Genomic DNA, 20,667 nt, shown 5'->3' on the forward strand with positions numbered 1-20,667 from the left:
GCTCTGGCTCTTAGCTGAAACCTCCCAGAGTTTACGTTGCCAATATTAAAAATTAAATATACATCAATGACACGTGCTTGGTTCATTCAGATACTTTTATTACTGCATGTAGGTTCAGGGTAAGTTCACGTTCATATATTGAATGTTATTTTCGCACTTATCTTGGGGGCAAGATACTAATCCTTTGATCTTAAAAGAATGAAAAGTGCCTACTTTCTATCCTACTTTATATACTTCTTCTTATTTGTGAAAACCTCCGCCTGCCATGTTCCTCCACAAGTCTCTTCTGATTGATCAGTACAAGGCGTATTGCACTTATCCATGCTAACCTTCTTAGCTCCCGGAGTCATTTCCATTGCACAGGTGCAGGTATTACCCCCCAAGAGAGCCCAGAAGTCAGCCTTCTTCTGGATAGTGCAAGCACTCGCACATGCATGCGGAGACATGTCATCGTCAGAATCGATAGTATTTTGACTTTGGTCTAAGCCTCGCACCGGTGGCACTTCTTCCCACACGTAGCAACCGAGACTTTTGTACTCCACTGGCAATAGCTGATCATCAGAATCCTCGCTAAAGACTTCAATAGCGTCTTTGCCACCACAGACATTCGTGGTGTTGCCGTTGCAGTGCATGTTGCAGTTGGAATCGTTTATGACCTGACTGTCCATACGTAACTTATTGTCGCAGAAACACGAGTCGCCGTTCTGTATTCCCCAAATCCTCCATCCCCGTTGTAAACAGAAGGATTGACAAGCTATGATGGACATGGGCTTGACATGTTGAGCTTCAGCGAGAGTCAAGACAGTGCGATTCTTAGTGTCTGCCTCACGAGCAAAACATCCAAAGCGATGGAAAGGAGGAACGGGCTCAGTTTTGGCCGCGAAAGCTTCCTCGGTTGGACCGACACAGTAGGTTCGGCCTGGGACAAGATCGGTGGTACAATTGACCTCCGAAACCGATGGGTTGGCTTGTACAAAGAGAGAAAGACTGATGTGATACTGGACCAGAACTACAGCACAGTTATCTCCCTCCTGAACGGTATACCATCGTCCACAGTCTTTGATGGTCTTATCAGCAAGAGTCGCTCCACTGGGTGGTGGGACAGCCTTGTCAGCATACTCAGAATATTTCGGGTCTGAGTTGGTAGTGTTCACGTCGTGCTCATACTTGCCACCAGGTGGTGTGATGCAAATAACTCGACCGAGAGTCTGAGTTCCGTCCTGGAGATTGTTGCAAAGTGGATGGACCCAAGGGTTCAAAGAGCGAATGTCTCCCTGATCGAGTCCAGTGGCTGCGGCGACGGTCATACAGCTGTCGTCCTTCTCGAGCGTGAAGGTCTTGCACTGGAGTGGTAGACAGATATTAACTCCTTCGACGATGTTGGTACAGTTGATAATACCGGGATTACCCATGATGATGGCTGCTGAAGAGACGCTGTACTTGGTGGCCAAAGAATCGCAGGTATCACCGGTTTTGGTGGTGTGCGTGACTTCAGAGAGGCAGAAGGGGGGTTCAGAAGACTCCGGAGGGAAAGGCGAGTCTTTGGCGGCGGTGGGTTGATTCGACAATGAGCAACGCTTGACTGCTTGCTTCAGAGCACTCTCGAAGAAAGAGTTTCGGTTGTAATACGAGAAGGGACTAGCCTGCATCATCTTGAGTCGACCGACGTAGCAGTCAGAACAGAGTTCATTGGTTGGCATTTTGTCGATACTGTTGACAACGGTGAACTTGTTGATGATATCTGAGAGGGAGTTAGAATAGAAACACATAGAACAAGATGTGCGAGTTGCTTACCATTGCAGTATTTTCCAGACTTGTCCGTCTGACATGTCTCGTTGATACCTTGTGAAACAAAAGATCCTAAGACACCAGCAGCAGCACCATTATGCCATGTCATATTGCCGCAGTAGGTATCGACGGCTGATCGCCAATCTGAGATAGCTTGCGCGCAACCCTTGTCGCAAACAGACTCGACATCAACCTCCCTGGGGAGAACTCCATGATATGAAGCCGTTGTCCACTCTTCTGTATAGTTGTCACAACGTATAAGAGCCGTAAGAGCATTCTGACAGGCCTCGGGGAAACGGTCAATGTCAAGCGTCTTCTCAGTATGGACCCTGTAACCGTCAAATGTACGCTGACCGGTGACATTCTTGGAACCTCCAAGCCAAGCGAGGATGGAAGAAGCGAAGCCGTTTCTGTTGGGCCTACTGAGTGTTGGAACTCCGTTCAAAGGACTAACCATCTCGATACTGCCGAGAGTGACGAGGTTCTGGACCCATACATCGTAACTCTGTTCAGCGTAGAAGAGCTTGTCCTGGCAGTCATGTCGACCGGAATCAAGACAAGTCTGATCGTAACGGTTAAAGAACGAGTAAAGACTAGCGCCAAGAACATGCACAGCTGAAGAATCGATGATGCGCAAGGCCCAAGCCATAGCACAAGACTTGGAGGTCTTGGTGCAGTTGTGAAAGCTGGGGTCGTTGGGGAAAGCACCTGGTGTGAAAGGTGCTGGTGCTTCTGGGAAGGACTGGAAGTAGGGTGTCTCGGTCTGAATGAGGCCCATGACAACGTTCTGCGCACCAGAAAGCTGGTACTGGTACAGTACGCAGTGTTCCACTGATGTACCCCAAAGCCATGTTGGACCCTTGCTCTCGACGAGCATACCTCTGCCAACATAAATATCGACCTGAGTCTGATCGGCAGTGTCAAAATCATGGTCGGCAGTCCACATCCAGACGTTTTCAAAGTAACCGGAAGAGTCGGGGGTCAAGTGAAGCATAAGAGATGCGGCGACACAGTTTGGGTTGACTTTGCCAGATAGCTTGGGACAGTCTTTGACAGTGAGGTCGGTGCCAGCTGCACCACCAACTCTGAAATGGGTATCTGTTAAGAGATGTTAGTCGACGAGTTCTAAAGCTTCAACTTTATAAACATACCCCAGAGACCAGCGGAGCCTTGGCTTGATTCATGCACGTTCCACTCCATCATGATGGCACCAGCCGTAGCTCCCTTGACAGTCATCATCATGTTCTGGATCTCGACAACTCCAACTTGGCCTGGCAGACCGACACGGACTGCAACGCGAGGCTTGAGGGCATCGGCAAACTTTGAACCTGTCGCCATGATCTGAGGCCAAGCTTGACCAATAAGACGTGATCCAACTGGGATATCAACAGTATCCGAAATAATATACACACCAAAGGGGATGTATACGATCGCAGACATGTTCGCAGCAGCTGAAAAGAGATGGTTCAGAACAGCAGTGTCATCAGTCTTGCCATCACCCTTGGCTCCATACGCCTTGGCGTCGAGAATCTGACTGAATCCCAAGTCATCATACTTAGGACGGCGTCTGGTATAAAACTGCTTGCGTCCACCAGTGACAAGAGACGCGTTCCTAACAGGGGTGTCAAGGTTGGCGCCATTGTGGAAGGAAGTGCTACCGTTGGCGCTGGTGACCCTTCCAAAGCCCCAGGTATCAACGTTGACAGTTCCTTTACCTCCTTTTAGAAGCACTTGCTTCTTGGAGGTATCTTGGACGATGGTGTCAACGTTGTAGAAGCCTGAATTGCTCAACAGCAAGGCGGTTGAGTTGTCAGCCATTACCGAGGTCGAGACACCAACAGTGACATAGTGGAAACGTAGGTCGGTCAAATGAAGAGAGCCGATTCCTTGTCCAGTACTCATAGGACCCCCTGCGCCACCGACGATGGTCAAACCAGTTTTGCAGTTGTCGACGACAATGTTTTGCATGGTCCATCCCCAATCCCAGTGGATCTGGATGGCTGTCTCGGCCTCTTCGAAGTAAAGGCCACTAGCTGTGAACTGCTGGTTGCCCATGTACGCTCCAAATTTCCCACCGACAAAGTAAAGGTCGGAAAGAAAACCACCACTTCCGTTCTCCATGTAGATACCCTGACGTCTCTGTTAATGACTTATAATGGCCAAAGCCGAATAGCTGTACATACCTGCTGTGTTGTCTTGGGATCATCCTTGAACTTGGTCATATAGAAGTAGATGTTCTCTAGTGAAGTACCCTGAGCAACTTGCCAGTGGATTCCGCAAACTTGAGCATCGGAAGGAGTTGGACGGACATCAATGATGAAGTTGCGGACACTTCGAAGAAAGTTGTTCTGGTTGAGATACCATTCTGAAGTCTCTCCTGTATAAACGTTGGAAGTAATAACACCAAGACCAACGAAACTGGGTGTTGCGATAATGGTGGGAAGGTCAAGGGGGTTGCCGATCATCTCAGTATTGTAATACTGGATGATGGATGAACTGACTTTGTATGTACCGGGAGGGAAGTACACAGTTGCTGGGTAGATTGTGCTACCGGTACATTTACCTCCACCACAACGGCCGCCGCTCGAGATGGCTTTATTGATGGCATCGGTATCATCAGCAACACCGTCACCTTTTGCACCAAAGTCTTTGACATCTCGCCAGACTTGGTATCCAGCTGGTGCGAACGGACTAGAGCCTCGCTGGGAAATAGTCGCCATCCACCAGTCCGAATCGGCTCGCTTGTGAAGTTCCTTGTCCTTGGTAGGCACGCTCTCAGAGACATCGGTTTCGTTTTCACTGTAGCGAAAAGCAGACGGCGGCTCATGTACAGGTTTGATCAAGCCTGAATCATACTGAAGCATGGGAGGCATCATGTTGGTGTCATTATTCTTGTACAAGAAGGTGTCCTTCAAGTGTTGAACATCAGCAGCATAGCCACCATCCAAGTCTTTCGAGGATGGCTTCCAGTTCTCTGAAAGAAGGCGTGCAGCCTTGATAAGTTCATCAGGAACAGAATAACGAAGGTCTTTGGAAGTTCCATTTCCTGAGCCTCTGGCCTGGAGTGACTTTGTAGTGACGTTGCGATAATCGAGTGGAGGAGGAGATTTTTGAGCCTTTCTAATCTCTGTAGAGTTTAGCACTTCCAAACGGTTTGGACGAGGGTTCTCAATGATAGCACGGTTTGCATAAGCCATGGCAGATTGACCAGCGGCTAAGAGTTTGCGAGCAGCATCCAGATCAAGAGAAGAACTGTTGGAAGCGCGTTTATGACCATGATGTTGAGAATGTTGAGAGTGTAAATGAGAGTGATGATGGCCCGCGGCGATGGCCGAAAAGGGCATGTAAAGCAACAACAGAAGGAATCGTAACCACATCGTGAGATGATGGTCACCAAAGAGTGACTAGATGCAACTATATCCAAGCGTAGAGAATGACCTTGGGAGTAGAGATTTGTGTGAATAAAAGAAGGGTATACCGAAACTACCTATATGATACATCCTAGCGCCGGAACTTGGACTATCTATTCTGCGAAAATCTCCCGTCACATAATTTCGTTACATCCCATGATGTCCGACTACGTCCCACCAAGTATACAAGCGTTTTACAAAAGATCCCGGTCGTCGATCTGTTTACTGAATCCTCGCCTCACACACGACGTGAGTGGAGTCTTCTGGGGCCTTGGCCTTTGTTTTTCGGCGTAGCTATCCGGAACCCTTGACGTTGCCATGTCTAACCGAAGAACCTTGTGGAGAAGACGGGCATCAAAAGTGGGTGAGCTGAAGACTTGTGGACCTTGGACCCTGAATTTCTAGACTCAATTAGGATGCCAAGGTCAAGTAATTTACAGAACCAACACAGGTTACCATCAGACATATTCCATGACAGGAAACATACCATTGTGAGAGCCAACACCACTGGGGCTTTGGAATTAAGGGTCCGTAAACGGTCCGAGCCTTCGCAATAATTTCCTTGTTACAGTTAGAATAACGATATCTAGGCTTGTTCAAGTCAGAATTCGAGTCAGTCGTTAGTCAAGCGACAGTGGTGATCAGACAAAAATTTAGACGATGTTGGCGGGTTCTCGTAAAGATGAAATTTCCAAAGGACCATCAACTCCGATGATCCGAATCCCATGTGAATACCCTTAGGGACCTGCTCTCTTACAAGTCCCTCAAGACATTGCATATCGCGATCGAGTTCCTTTTTCTCATTTTTGACTACACTCACTATTGTATCTTTACACTCTCTACTATACGACCAACGTGGTCAAGACTATACTATTGTGAACATGACGTTCACCAAACGCCGTTCCCGGCTTTTCTTATTACTATTTTTTATTACCCAATTTCTCGCTGTTACTGTATTTGCAGCCGAGTGCAGCAAGACAAAACTTTGCGCCACTGGTTGTTGTAGTAGTGCAGGTTTCTGCGGTACAACCAAGGATCATTGTGGAAAAGGATGTCTTAGTACTTGCGATTTCAAGACTGAATGCGACAAGAATAACCCGTGCAAGGGCAACGCATGCTGCTCCAAGTTTGGTCACTGCGGCCTTGGTCCAGATTGTAAGTCAAGATATTCTACCAATTAACTACTTTAGTGAGATGCTGACTCTTTGTAGTTTGTGGCAAGGATTGCGTTGCTGGCTGCGATTCTAAGGGCGAGTGTGATCCTGGTGGCTTTGGCTCCAAGTTCGCCAACCATACCAAGTGCCCTCTCAACGTCTGCTGTTCCAAGCATGGGTAAGTCGACACAGCCATTTATCTTATTTGTTATTTATCATTTTTGACTGACAATACTATAGCTACTGCGGTACTACCAAGGATTTCTGCGGAAAGAAGACGGTCAATCGCCCATCTTGCTCTGCCAAGGGTCCTATGCACAGAGTGGTTGGCTACATCGAAGGATGGGCTTCTACCAGATCCTGCGACAAATACAGTCCTTCCGACATCCCAGACGGCGTCTATACCCATATCAATTTCGCCTTTGCCAGCATCGACCCCAAGACCTTCCAAATCATCCCCGCATCTAGCAAAGACCCTCAACTATACCGCGAATTAGCCCGCAAGAAGAAGATCGACCCCAATTTGAAGATCTTCATCGCCATTGGCGGTTGGGCCTTCAATGACCCGGGTCCGACTGTTACAACCTTCTCTGACATTGCTCGTTCTGACACAAACACAAGGGCTTTCATCAAATCGCTCATCTCGTTCATGTCCACTTATGACTTTGATGGTGTCGATATTGATTGGGAGTATCCTGCTGCTGATGATCGTGAAGGACGGGAGGAAGATTTCGACAATCTTCCCAAGTTCCTCAGCAAGATCAAGAGTGCGTTGAAGCAAAGTGGTGGCCGTAGCGGTCTCAGTATCGCTATCCCTGCTTCATACTGGTATCTTCAGCACTTTGATCTTGAGAACATCTCAAAGTACGTTGACCACTTCAATGTCATGACGTATGACTTCCATGGTGCTTGGGATACTCCCAAGTCATGGCTTGGCAACCATCTCAACTCTCATACCAACTTGACTGAGATCAAGGATGCTTTTGACCTTCTCTGGCGCAACAATGTGGACCCTGATCAAGTCAACATGGGACTCGCATTCTATGCACGCACCTTCACTGCTTCCAGCACCGGCTGTATGTCTCCTGGTTGTCTCTTCGATGCCGGTGGCCCTGCAGAGTCTTGTACCGATGCTGTTGGTGTCATGTCCAACCCTGAGATCATGCGCAAGCTCGGTGGCAAGATTGGTTCGGGAGACCTGGACAAGACTGCCGCCATCAAGACTCTCAAGTTTGGCAGTACATGGTTGACCTATGACGATGTCGATACCTGGAAGCTCAAGCTGGATTTTGCTCGCAGTCAATGTCTTGGAGGTGCCATGGTCTGGGCTATCAGCCAAGACACTTCGGATGGCAAGTTCTCCAAGCAACTACAGGAGGCTACCGGCTACAAGTCCAAGGGCGTATCAACATTCAACAGAACTATGTCTTTCGGTAGTGGCGTCTTTATTGAAATCGACGAAAGCGAAGCCAACAGCGATGTTAGCGGTGATCAATGCAAGTGGACCAATTGTCGAAAGAAGGGCAAGGGGTGCCCTAGAGATTGGAGCGCGGTTGAAAACCAATCTTCTGAAAAGCTGACGGACCTCATGACCGATGATACTGGCTGTGATGATGATGAAGAGCGAACATTCTGTTGCCCGGCCGGAGTCACGCATCCCACCTGCGAATGGCAATTCTACAATAACGGACACTGTATCCCTGGATGTGGCCCAACGTCAGGATTCGAAGTTGCCTCGTCCAAGAGATCGTGCAGTAGCGGGTATGCTCAAACCGCGTGCTGCAAGGGCAACACGAAAGGTCTGGATGTCTACCGCCAATACAAGTGGTATGAGTTGGAGATGGACTGCGCCAGAGATGAGGGTGACAAGCCATGTGGATGGGACGTCACCTACGACTCACTCCTCGTTGAAAGCTGGGATGGTAGTGGGGACCAGACCTGCTATGATAGAAAGGGTCACAGAGGAGAGAGACCCCTCTGCGAAAACACCAGAGACGAAGACAACCCCCACTTCAGCGAGTGCTACTGGTCTGACGACTACAACTTGGGTGTCATCGAGACAGTCTCGACAGGGACCTGCCGTAGCAGCTGCCCAGGCGGCAAGGTCAAGGTGGCCCTGAACTCCAAGAATAACAAGTGCGGGAAGGGCACATCAGCCTATTGTTGCGATGTCACAGCGTCCTACGACGTCAGAGATATCGACTGGGACAACTTGGAAGACTTGATCAAAGAATGGGTCGATAATCCGACATGTCCCAATATCAAATTCTCTGACCTCGAAAAGGGCAAGCTCTCTTCGCGCTCCGTGGACGCCATGGCCTTGGTTCCTGATGAACACTTGTCTGAGCTGACCAAACGAGAAAGCCTTCATAAAATGTCTGCGGGAATGACCATGGTACTTATAGTCCAACGAGTGATGGAGGCTCAAAAGAACTCTCGCGCGACCAGGGAGTATCGGGAGCTGCTGGACAGGAACTTGCCCAAGAAGTGGAAGCATCTTGTTAGCAGCACCTTCGCGGGGACGTTTCTTTTCCTCCAAGACGCTGTCCCGACTTTGGAAGAAGCCTGGGTCTGGGTCTGCAGTGTTGATCAAGAGGAGAAGTGGGAAGAAATGCATTTCAAGATAAATTTCGGAAAGCCAAATTCGACCACGTGCTCCATCCCATCCCTCGACTTTTACGATCCTTCGTCACTGGAAGATCCACGCGACAAGCCAAGTGACGATGAAATCGAAAAGTTCTTTGGACCTGCGAATCGTCCCATTGGTCCTCTTGGCCCCAATGGGAAATTCATATGGCCATTCAACGAGATGCTATGGTCATCCGAATGGACCAACAATGGTCTTGACAAGAGAGCATCTGGACACAGGCGTCCCTTCAATCCTACGTGTAATGATGCTGCGAAGACTACTTGGTTAATGAAGTCAGAGCCATACCCCAGTGGAGATAATGGAGATTTCTTCGAAAAGAAAACCGGTGATAAGAAAAGGTATTGGGTTGACAACATCGGAGGTGATTGTTACAATGCCATGGTGAGGCATGACGGCGCCCCTACACCGGATCCCCTCCCTGTAGAATGGATTTGTGAGTAACAAAGGCCCTCACTGATCGATCCACCTGTACCCCAGAGGCGCTGACCAGATGCAAACAGCTGAACATCTCATCGAGCTCCAGACTGTCCCTATGTTTATGGAATACACAATGGGCGTCCGACACAAAAAGCACGGCAAGAACAGCCGTTCTGGAATCCCCAGAGAAATACCGCACAATGCAGGGCCGCATATACCTTGTGGCGTTTGGGTCAATGAATTCCAGCATGGTTTTTTCGCGTGGAACAACAGACATAAGGACACTCCACAAACGGCTTTCTTCAAACTGCTGGGTTCAAGTTCTAACGCCAAGCACATGGTTAACTGCGAGAAGAAGCTCAACAGCTTGAAGGGCACGGTGGGTTATTTTCTTTCTCTTTTTACTTTCATTTCTCTGACGCATCTATCACTAGCTTTGGGACTTCAATGAGCCCGTCGGCAAGGATAACTGGAGAGATAACTATTCTGCCATGGACGACGATACTGTCAGACATGCCTTGGAACAGTTGATGATGGTAAGTCAACATCTCGTTCAATGGTAAAGCTAGAGACACGGCATTCTGACAGGCTTGCCAGGTTGAACAAATCTTTCCTTATCTTAGAAAGGATGACATAAACGCCAAGCTCAAGACCGCCAACAAAGAAGTGGTAGATTTGCTGGACGAATTTGACGACCTTTACCGGACCCAACATAACGCTAACCCTTTGGGTCTCTCAACCATGTGGAAAAAATTCATGTCTGAGCTACTGACCAATCTTCAAGACTTCACCAAAGATTGGTTGGAGCTCCGGATCGGCACCCTCAAGGATAACATAGAAGCTGAGATCGTAATAAGGTTGGCGCATCTTATGACTCAGGTGGGTCAGCCAGGTCATTTGGCCGCTCTCATTTCCCATAACACAATGATGGAATTAAGGAACTCGGTCGTCAATCATGAGAGAGGTTACGCTGGTAACGTTGAACAATTCCAGCCCAGCATTTTTACAGAATAATTTGCAATCTTCTGTAAATAGAGTACGTAGTCATGAGCTATGCGTGCTGTCCTTGAGGCACAGTAATTAGTCTACATAGTAGTTGAGTCTAGAAATTCAGAGACAAGCAGACAAAAAGAAGGCTGTCTATTTCTGACCTGATTGAACGGGGGCAGAAGTGGAGAAAGGAAAATTGGATAAAATACACCGATATTTGCGTACCTAGGTAGTTAGGCATTAGACAATCCACGTGGTGGGGTTCTTGAAATGGAATAAAACGTGCCAACACACTGATCCCCCTCCTCCAACTCTCGCAATTCACTCACCTACAGCCTCATCTTTACCAACACAACACAGCTGAGCGCTGTTTACCACTACAATGGACCCGAATCTGGAGCTTTGTAGGAGCTTAATGCATCTTACCTCATCCGAGCGCCGTCGACGCCTCCAACATCTTCCCCCAGAGGAATATGCCAGGGTCAGGTTGATCGTCGAAAGAGAGCAGGAGGCCCAGAAGCTGGAGGAACTCATTGCAGGCCGGGACCTCGTCCAAGTGGCCTTAGCTGATCCTTCCGAGATTAAAGCGTCGGAACCGTTGAAATATGCCCTCCTCGGCCGAACCACCTACAGGTCTGACGAGAACAAGATGATTGAACGCATCACCAACGGCGTCGCAAGATCGAGTTCGACCTTGATCACATACATTGGAAATTTTGATAGAACTACTCGGCCTTTCCCCTTAGATGCCTGGAAGTTAGTCTATTGCGACGTCTATTATGTCGATGGGGGGAGTGCTACACTGCAGGAGATCTACGAAGAACGCCTTCGAGAAGATGAGCTCCAAACCCCTGCCGCCCGAGCCAGAGAGCTTGTGCGGGACAAGGCACTCAGAAAAGCTCGGAGGAATGCTAAATGGATGGTTCCTGCTATTGTACGTTTTTCAGATGAGGCACAAGCACAGGTGGACCAGGAATATAGGCAATCCATGGAACCCTTCTTGCGATTTACCAATGACGAGCGAGTAAAGCAAATCACCTTAACACCGCCAGGATACGGCAAGACCCTGGAACAGATCTGGAAGTGGGTATCGCCGGCGCCGCCAGCTTGGATCCAGAAGATCCTCGAGGCTCAAGAACAGTTCGGTTTTGTCTACTATAGGTCCAGAGAGGTCGAGCAGATGCATGGCCATGACTGGCGATCAGCCTGGGATGGTATTAATTACCACTCTCTGGAAGGCGGGGTAACCTGGCATAGTATCCATTGCCAAGGCTATAGCAACTCGTTGGCGTTGCGTCGACTGGAAACTGAGAAGTGGCCTACGCTTTATCCCAACGAGAGCATGGCAGAAGATGACGACTTGCGAAAGTAAGTCAAAATATGCCTTAAGCAAACGATGCATGTACTAATTGTGCAACAGGCAATTCAGAGAATACAGAGAAGAGAATGACCATCTTTTGTCTGCTGGAATTCTACGGAATACCTTTATCGTCATTCCTATTGAATTGACCACCGAGGAAAATCGCACGCATAACGAAGATACACTTCTTGATCCTTACTGGGTTTGGGCATATGACGCAGACTGGGACAGTTCGGAAGAAGAAACTGTGTTTGACGGGGAGAAATACCAAGGGCGTATCAAGGTGGCCATTTGGTCGGTCAACGCATGGTTCTATGGTGCTCGCTGGGAGGGAGTGAGTCTTCGGGACATGTGGCTAAAGGCGCAGCAGCATCCGGAAAAGTTGTGGATTTGTTATACGAAGAAACTCGAAGAGTGGGATCATGAGCCATACATTTGATCTCAGCCTTGTGGACATGACTGATATTCTATACCATTTTAAATTATTGTTTCTTATATCCTCAAACTTAGGGCTATCTATGAAATTGATCAACTATGTCGCTGGCATCTCAAAGCTCATGTCGTAGTTAAAGAAGAAATCACCCGGCAAGTCGGGAAAGAAATTATCAACACCCGATATTCCAGTATCGACACTCTGGTCCATCCCCACACTCAACGGCAAACCCATATCCGCCGGAACATCTGGCTTCAATGTCTGGGCCATTCTTTCCAGTCCACTAGCCATGAGACCTGCCAAGTGCCACTTTCCAGCAGGTTGTGACCGAAACTGTTGTACCAAACCAGTGATCAAATCATATACCTTTTCTTTTGCGATAAGATCGTGGTATTTGATGGCTACCTTCGTGAGGAACATTGATGCGAATGCTGTCATGGAATGGACGTATGATGGCATGCCGACTATACCAAGTGTGATGTCTGGATCGTGAAGGAACTTGTCAATGATCGTTGTGGCTGCCGTTATACCGTTCACAGCGCAGTCGAGAAAATAATGTGGAATATGGTCATCTTTGGATATGCCGCGGAAGACGTGTGAGTATAGATATAGTTGCGCAAAATTGTAGTGAAGAACGACACCCTTCCGTGGGAAACCACCAATACCTGGCCATTGTTCTGCAAATCGTTAGATAAAAGCCTTGGGGGAACTAAATTTCATGACATACCTTGTACTTGATCTGTCCAAAAGGCGAACCACTGATCAAGTTGCAATCTAAAGTGCGAGATATGATTTAAATGCAACCTTGGAATCGGTTTCCCTCTGTTTGAGCTAAAAATCTCCCTGATACTCCTCAAGATACTGACAATAGTAGCTTGACTAAGCAACCTTCTGTCCTCGTCATTCGAGACAGAAGACCGCAAAAAGTCTATAGCACCTTGTGTGGAAGCGTCTTCTTGTACTATCGACGGTCGACCGTATTGTGTTGCAAGCTGTTGATCACAAACACAAAGGATATACCAGATCCTGGCACACTCTGCATCCTCTGTACTGGACTTTTCGATAGCTCTGTCGTAGCTGTTGTGAAGGTCGAATTCAGCTGCTCGTCGTATGGCGTGACCTGATAACATCCACGATAGATCGCTCAGCCAATAACATCCGATGCATAACGCCCGTAGATAATCTCTGCTAAGCCGTCTTTCGAATATTGACGTCTCAAATAGCCTCCTGAACTCGGAGCTGCAGATTGGATATAGATGATCTGCAGTAGGATCATGGAGTGCGGCAACTGTGAGAACTGCCACGAGGAGAAATTGGCTTTTCTGCCGCAACGCTTGCATCGACTCATATGGACAGCCAATAAGGTAGATATAAGGGTCGAGGCGTTTCTTGTAGAATTCAAAGAGTCTCTCTGCGTCAGGCAACGATACTAGCCGTCTCGTTATTATATCGTCATGACTCTGATGTTGCTGGGAGTCGATGTCATCTGGAGATCTAAGAGCGCGTAGTTTTGTAAGAGTGTAAAGTGAGTGAATGGGTGCATACGGCAAATCGTCGTCCTCTGGCATGGGTTTTGGTGAATTGTCGCGAGATGGGATATGATGGCCTTTGTTTGATTGAGCTGGCGATTCGTCTTTTGGTCGTTCTGCTGTTGCAATGGATGATCGAAGAGGCGGAAGTTCCAGGTCGAGTTTCCCAGCAACCTGTTTGAGAAAGTTATGCATCTCCTCAAGGTCTTGGGCCACATCTTGTGATAACCTGGGATTGTATAAGTAAAGTTTTTGCTAGGCGGTGAAAAAACATACTGAGACTTTTCATCCAGAATAGTCTGTAGACTCTTGCCCAGAACACAACACAAACCCTTTTCCGCACATCGTTTACAAGGCGGACCTCTATCGTCGATCAAGCATTTGATCTATTGAATAGTTCATATGGCAGCATTATTTCGCTCTGTTTCCAAACTTACCTTTTGTCTCCGACACGCTGTACAGGCCTTGACTTTCCTCGAAATCATGGGAGGAAACTGCTGTTCTCCATTCTCAGCTTCTGACCAGCTTCTTTTTGACATGGCTTTGGGTGAAGGTTGATGCGTATGAGTTGAAAACCAATGTTTACATATTGCTGTCGTCTGGTTTGTCGGAGTTGAGGAGCCGGGTTTCGGAAGTGGTTGCCGCCGTTATTAGTAAACATGCGGGGTTTAGATAATCCGGGGTGCGTTCCGAGACTTCACTTGATGATACTATTCCCGGTCTTCATAGCCGAAAATAAACATATTCTCCGTTCTCTTACCCGTTATGTTGGTGTCCTCCACTAGTTCATGCGGGTTGATTGCGGGTCTGTTTTTAGAACCACTAGTGAGTAGCAGAAAAAATAACCTCCTTAGTCTTAGGTTACAAAAATAAATAGTCTAAGAGCTATGGTCTAAGGAGCATAAAGTGACCTACTGATTTCGTCTGTTATGCTTCCAGCGGCCAATTCCTGCAGGTATCTTGGCTTATCAGGGTCAAACCCAACAAGACAATTAACAGTCTCATTACCCTCGCCACTGTCATTGATCTGATCCCCCTTAGGCCAACGCCATTTCCCGGTCAACTTTATATAACTATCCATGGCATTGTTCAGATTATGTCCAATCTCAAGCGCCTCGGCAGCGCGTGTGTGGGAATAATAAGTCAACAGGCTTTGGGCAGCCTTCCTCTCTCCCTGCCGAATCATAGTCAACGCCGTCTTTTCAACCCAGCCGTGAAGCTGAGCGCGAGACGCACTCTCAAACTGTTCAAACATCTCTGTAACAATGGGATGGTACTTGTTGGGCTCTGAACACATATAGTACAGCACTCGTTTAAAGATGCGACCAGCAAACTCGGAAGCTTCTTGTAGCTGATAATCCGGGTTGAGGAAGCTGCTGGATGCTCCGGTTGTCAGATAACGGTGTTCGCCAAACTCCGGAGGAACAGATTGGACGCCGAGCCACCATGGGACGAATGGTGCTGCAACGGAAGTGGCTGGGGCATTCCAGATTCGCAACATGTCTCGATCGATTCCGTCGTGGAGGCTGACAACTTGCCCATATCCAGCCTCGTCGTCGGCAATTCGAGGATCGCGCACCCTCTGCATCATCTTGGCCTCTGTCAAGGGAACCATCGCAAGAGTCGCATTCTCTAGAGCTGCCTGAGACATGAACTTGTATCCCCCATCACGAGCCTTGTAGCGAGGATCTTGAGGACCATAGACATCAAAGATGTTGAATGGCTTGCCTGAAGTCTTGTTCCACCATCCTTGCTCAACGGCGAATGACACAATGTTATTGGATCCAGCATAGTCGGGACTATCTTGAAAGTCGGTAGGGAAGTTTTCGATGTAACCGGGGTAAAGGACTTTGACATCATTTGGTCCAAGACGCTGGGCAGCCCAGAGTTTCTGACCACCAGCCATTTCCCAGACAACCCATCCCTCATCCTTGTCGGCGATGAGATGTGAGTTTCCACCATATGTAGCTTCACCATATTTTGCCATTAAATCACCAATAATCCCAACACCTTCGCGAGCACTGCTGGCTCTTTCCATAACAATGCGTGCAAAATCACTGTATTGGACACCACGCTGAGGATTGGGAGTCATCTCGAGGAGCTCATCACGGTTATCAGCCCAAACGTCACGGACCGTAACACCCTTCTCATTCAAACCACCATTAGTCAATGGTGCGGGAAAGCCCTCAAAGTCGGAGTACTCCATGCTCATGTATCGGAACGTGTGGTTCGCTTGAGGAATTTCAATGAGCTCTCCAGGAAATGTGGCATCTTTTGTGACACCGACAGTGATTGTCGAATTAGGCGGGTGGTCGCGAGCTGGGAAGAGTTGAAGCCAATGACTTGACACTTCTTCGCCGGTGCCTCCGACTATGACGCTGCCGTCTTGGGTGAGATTCTTGCCGACATAGAAGGCATAGCTGGCTGATGCTGGACAGGCCAGCCAGGTGAAGGCTAAAGCAGCGTACCCGATCATGACTCTTGATAAAATTGTCACAACAAGAGAGCTGATTGAGAAGAGACGAAAGAAGGTCTTCTATAAAAATAAATAAATAGTCTTAGAGCTATAGTCTAAGAAACATAAGGTGGCTCGTCTCTTATGCTTCCGGCGGCCCTGAGGCGGGGCTTACAAGTTTATAGCTTCATGACCCCCGCATGTGATCGTCGCTTAATTACTCCCGAAAAGTACATAATAGCAGCAAGAAGAAGCATAGAATGGAAAATATACTAGGTTCATGCTAGTCTAGTAATAGGATCACACTAAGCAGGGACTCGAGGAGTGGGATTGGAGAAATTGCATAGTAGTTTCTTATCTTGAATGAGGCATTTGCTGGGGGAAGGGTTACCCTAGAATAGCACATCGGCGAACTTACTGAGTGATTCGTCGTATGTACTATCTAGATAAAATCTGGGTCCGACCAAAATTAGGCGAATACGCGTTCATCATACAATTAGACTCTAACTAATAATGTTTACATACAATAGATACCTACCTAGGTAGAAGAGAGATGTAGTTTACACTACTTCCTGTCTTGACAAATAGGTATTTAACTATAACCAACCTCATAGACCAAGATACAATTTGCTTAGTCTCCTCATTTCCAACATAGCACCTTGTTGAAATACTTACATATAGTATTTGTTCCTTATCACCCAAACGTAAAGCTGCTCCTCGTGTATACCGAGTGTAGTTATCTTTACAGCCTTTTACTACCTACTATGCATGTGTCTATAGGCAATATGAGGTTGGCGCTAAATCCAGCCAACTAAACACCTCCCTTTCTGTCTCAGTCAGATGTCACTTCTGCCTTGGCTTATTTCAGCCCCAACATGCACTCTTAAAGAGAACTGGCGCCCCAGCGGAGGCAACCCAATCTCATCCCATCTTCATCTTCATCCACACATCCACACATCTACTGATTTCTATGGTTTTTCACATGTACCATGGCCTCTCCCAATTACAGCCACTTGTGTTACGAGACAGGGATGGAACTCACAAACGGATTCAAGAACGCAAGAAGCAAACATGAATTCGCAACGATAGCGACAGTCAAAGATGTCATGTCGCGTAACAGATTGCGACGCGTCTACGGTAGCCTGATGTCTGAAGATGCCATTCCAGCCAAAGTCGGCGAGCAAGACTTTGTAGAGATGGTTGAAGAGAAGAACCTTCTTCACTTTTTGGCTGTTCTCATGTACGCTGAATGCTCAGTCAATGCGGCCAAAGCTTTCGTCCAAAAGCTGGTGCTAGGGAATGGATCTCAAGCAGCGCAAGAGTGGCCTCAAGAAAACCCCTAACTTTTACCAGCGGAGGACAAAGACCTGAAAGATATTTTTAGTGACCCCAAAGATGTGCATCGTTTCTTGAAACATCAACGTCCTTTCTGCACTATCGTTGTCGGTGGCCCTGACATGGTAAAAATCTGTAACAATGACCAACGAACGCTGCCATGGTTGTCGGAGCAGAACATTGGACAAGGTGCATAAGGCGTTGTATTCAAGGTCGAAGTTGCTGAGGGTCACTTGACCAAGGTTCATGCCTTTAGTGAGACTATTGGACAACCTGAGGTCATTGCTCGAAAAGACTTCATAACAGAGACTGCCGAGGCCAGCTTTCAAAAAGAGTGGCAAGCCATCAGGAAAATCTTCAACAGCAGGCGGACGCACGACAATATTGTCAAAACCTTCGGCACAATCGAGAGTGAGGGACAGCCGTCGACATTCAGTCTACTTATGCCATTGGCAGATATGGACCTCGGGAAATACATGGAGCGATATCCCTAAGCAATAGTAAACGACATAGTCACTCGACAAAGGATCACAGATGCTATAATGGGCTTGATAGATGGGCTTGACTGTCTTCATGGTGGATTAAAAACAGGGGATGGGGGGGAAAGCCTGGTTTGTTATCACATGGATCTCAAGCCCAACAACATTCTCGTCTTCAATGTCGGCCCTGACATGAGTTGGAAGCTCAGCGATTTTGGTCTGTCAAGAGTGAAGCCCAAAACGAAGCCCGATGTTTCCGACCTCAGCAGAATATTCAAAAAGCGCGGAAGCGATGAGCACAGCAAAGCCACAGCAACTGCCAATCTTCGCGGTGAGGGCACATACCAACCAAGAGAAGCCCAGGACAAGGGTAAAACAATGAATGAGAAGAGCGATATATGGTCCCTTGGCTGCATTATCAGTCTGCTTTTCACGTTTATGGAAAAAGGACTTGACGGGATTGAATCATACAGCGATTCTCGAAAGGAGCACTCGAACAGCGTCTTGGATGTATTTTACCAGCACAACAAGACCATGTTTACCTACTCTATAAACAAAGGTGCAACGAAAAAACATGACAAGCTGATAGAAGCAGCTAAAAAGAGAAGTCCTATCGAAGGGGATATTTTATGGTTCATACTGAAATGGCTGGAGAGGAAAACACTGGCAATTGATCAAGACCAGCGGTGCGAAGCCGCAGAAATCTTCAAACGCCCGAAGAGAACACGTGAGAGATACGAGAACATTGAAAATCCTCAATCCTCCACGCAGGGTCATTCCTTTTCCAAGATAGTCAGACAGATGACAGATTCAACTTTGAGCGGGCTACGTAGACCGAGTGGTGCTCATCGCAGAAAGACGTCGGCCACACAGGCCAATATGAGTCAATGGCGGATGGGCATGGAAAAGGGTACGCGCTTCAATGGCTCTGATACCTCACCGGATGGTGGGTTCCTGGTTTACTGGGACAGCCAGACTATGAGACTGTTCTCTGATTCTGCCGTGACCTTGAACTCGGTTTCTTCCTTCCATTCAGGAAATGCGTCTATTCAGTAGATTCTAGTTCCAAGTCTAGAGAGCAAGTTCTGACAACTTCTGGACAGCACTTGCTCCAGAGAACATCCTGGAAATGCGGTGCTTTGACCGAGCGATACTTGATTGCTGCAACCAAGGATGGCACATTCAAGGTGCGTAACTCTGTTCCTCAAATCTACTTCTTTTCCAACGTTGACTTTGCCTAATAGTGTTATATATTTGACATTTAGTCCGATTAGACATTTGGGACTTATAGCCAGATAACGCTGGCAAAGGTTGACCGCGGAATCCACGAACTGATTCCCCCCCTTGACAAAGATTCCTTTGCCTGTATCCTGCACGACGACAAAGATGCAAACTGCTCAATTCTAATGGCCAAAATTACTATAAATCCGTCTCCAAAACCCAACAGTCAACCAGGTGAGGATCTCCAATCTCTGTGCGTCATACAACTCACACGTTCTCCAGGATCCTCACGGAACCTCCTTGAATCAAATCATATAGATGCGGGTTTCTGCCTGCGTGATCAGAACACATTTCAATTGGGATGGTCTACTGCCCAAATAGAACATGTGGCCCTTCACACAGGGAACGAAGTCTTTATAGTTGTCCAGCGTCCTTCTGACTTGTCCCTACATTTATTCACAATTGAGCCAAGAATAACTTTGCACGAAGAGGTACATCTCAAGGTGAGACACATGGTAAAATTAACATTCCAAGACTAATGTTTCTATGTTAGGGTCGTGAAGGCAACGATGCAAGACTATTCACCGACATGATCTGTTTCTCGAATGCCGACGACAATACCAAAACCGATGTTATCGTGTTGGCGCAGAAGGCGTCAATCTTCTACTTCACATTCGATAAACCCACCAGAAACAAAAAGTTGGTTCGTCATCCATCGGTAAAAAACTACTGGATACTCAAGATTGCCAGAAGTGAGTCAGGGTCCATTGTGGCATTGGGAAGACACTCGGGTTACGCTTCCAGCTATGTCGTCCTGCTTTCGGTCAAGCTCAAGGGAGAGGGCATACGTCCTGACCTCAAGCATCTCGCTGAAGTTAAGGGGGTATCAGAAAACCATCAACCGAAACTCAGTCTACTGAAAGGTGGTATTGGTTCTGTCGCTCAGGTCACCGCCACTACACCGGACGGCCAGTATCGCGTTTATCGGTTGGACCTGGGTGGTTTGCTTGATACCTAAATCTTGTAACCTACCATGCTGCATCAAACAGTTTCAAAACCCGTATCGGCAGAAGTCTATTTAGCTTTGTATTTCGTAACCCCCTTTAGCATGAAAACCTTTGCCGCGACTCGACCCAAAATTGTTCTCTCAAGTAGAATGTGATAAAACATGAAAGTCCAAATAGTAAGAGCAGCCGAGCACAAGACGTAGATCCAAATCATAGGCGTTGCTACAATACGATCTGCGTCTTGAACCAAATCGAAAAAGTTCATGCCGAAAAAGGTCTGTGATAACTCAGCATACATACACCTTATGGCCTAGATTGAAACTTACTGCAACAAAGGAAGGGGGCAGATACAACAACGTCAGTGTGGTGATAAACACCGCTGACTTGTTCAATTTTTAATATTGACAACGTAAACTCGGGAGGCTTCAGCTAAGCGCCG

At 47.5% G+C, this 20,667-nt stretch overlaps 7 protein-coding genes across 7 annotated transcripts; 4 read left to right on the forward strand and 3 right to left on the reverse strand.

The window, feature by feature from the left end:
* Positions 1-221: 221 nt before the first annotated feature.
* FPOAC1_012562 (uncharacterized protein) lies at positions 222-5,165 on the reverse strand (the record flags this gene model as incomplete). The annotated part of the gene is made up of 4 exons (XM_044856914.1): positions 222-1,741; positions 1,795-2,886; positions 2,940-3,918; positions 3,972-5,165. 4 exons carry the CDS (start codon positions 5,163-5,165, stop codon positions 222-224), a joined length of 4,785 nt encoding a protein of 1,594 aa, XP_044704227.1.
* A 449-nt stretch (positions 5,166-5,614) lies between these two features.
* FPOAC1_012563 (uncharacterized protein) lies at positions 5,615-10,433 on the forward strand (the record flags this gene model as incomplete). Its single annotated transcript, XM_044856915.1, has 8 exons — positions 5,615-5,622; positions 5,677-5,725; positions 6,275-6,353; positions 6,410-6,530; positions 6,593-9,435; positions 9,503-9,798; positions 9,854-9,955; positions 10,017-10,433. 8 exons carry the CDS (start codon positions 5,615-5,617, stop codon positions 10,431-10,433), a joined length of 3,915 nt encoding a protein of 1,304 aa, XP_044704228.1.
* Positions 10,434-10,791: 358 nt separating this feature from the next.
* Positions 10,792-12,208, forward strand: FPOAC1_012564 (uncharacterized protein; the record flags this gene model as incomplete). The annotated part of the gene is made up of 2 exons (XM_044856916.1): positions 10,792-11,777; positions 11,830-12,208. 2 exons carry the CDS (start codon positions 10,792-10,794, stop codon positions 12,206-12,208), a joined length of 1,365 nt encoding a protein of 454 aa, XP_044704229.1.
* A 93-nt stretch (positions 12,209-12,301) lies between these two features.
* Positions 12,302-14,270, reverse strand: FPOAC1_012565 (uncharacterized protein; the record flags this gene model as incomplete). The annotated part of the gene is made up of 4 exons (XM_044856917.1): positions 12,302-12,879; positions 12,930-13,960; positions 14,008-14,117; positions 14,169-14,270. The coding sequence occupies 4 exons, from the start codon at positions 14,268-14,270 to the stop codon at positions 12,302-12,304; spliced, it is 1,821 nt and encodes a 606-aa protein (XP_044704230.1).
* Positions 14,271-14,623: 353 nt separating this feature from the next.
* FPOAC1_012566 (uncharacterized protein) lies at positions 14,624-16,207 on the reverse strand (the record flags this gene model as incomplete). The annotated part of the gene is made up of 1 exon (XM_044856918.1): positions 14,624-16,207. One exon carries the CDS (start codon positions 16,205-16,207, stop codon positions 14,624-14,626), a length of 1,584 nt encoding a protein of 527 aa, XP_044704231.1.
* Positions 16,208-17,175: 968 nt separating this feature from the next.
* On the forward strand, positions 17,176-18,015 carry FPOAC1_012567 (uncharacterized protein; the record flags this gene model as incomplete). Its single annotated transcript, XM_044856919.1, has 3 exons — positions 17,176-17,507; positions 17,571-17,656; positions 17,720-18,015. 3 exons carry the CDS (start codon positions 17,176-17,178, stop codon positions 18,013-18,015), a joined length of 714 nt encoding a protein of 237 aa, XP_044704232.1.
* Positions 18,016-18,144: 129 nt separating this feature from the next.
* On the forward strand, positions 18,145-20,239 carry FPOAC1_012568 (uncharacterized protein; the record flags this gene model as incomplete). Its single annotated transcript, XM_044856920.1, has 5 exons — positions 18,145-19,017; positions 19,104-19,187; positions 19,296-19,365; positions 19,624-19,724; positions 19,775-20,239. 5 exons carry the CDS (start codon positions 18,145-18,147, stop codon positions 20,237-20,239), a joined length of 1,593 nt encoding a protein of 530 aa, XP_044704233.1.
* Between the last annotated feature and the right edge of the window lie 428 nt (positions 20,240-20,667).

Source organism: Fusarium poae, chromosome 4 (genome assembly GCF_019609905.1).
Source record: "Fusarium poae strain DAOMC 252244 chromosome 4, whole genome shotgun sequence".
Classification (NCBI taxonomy): Eukaryota; Fungi; Ascomycota; class Sordariomycetes; order Hypocreales; family Nectriaceae; genus Fusarium; species Fusarium poae.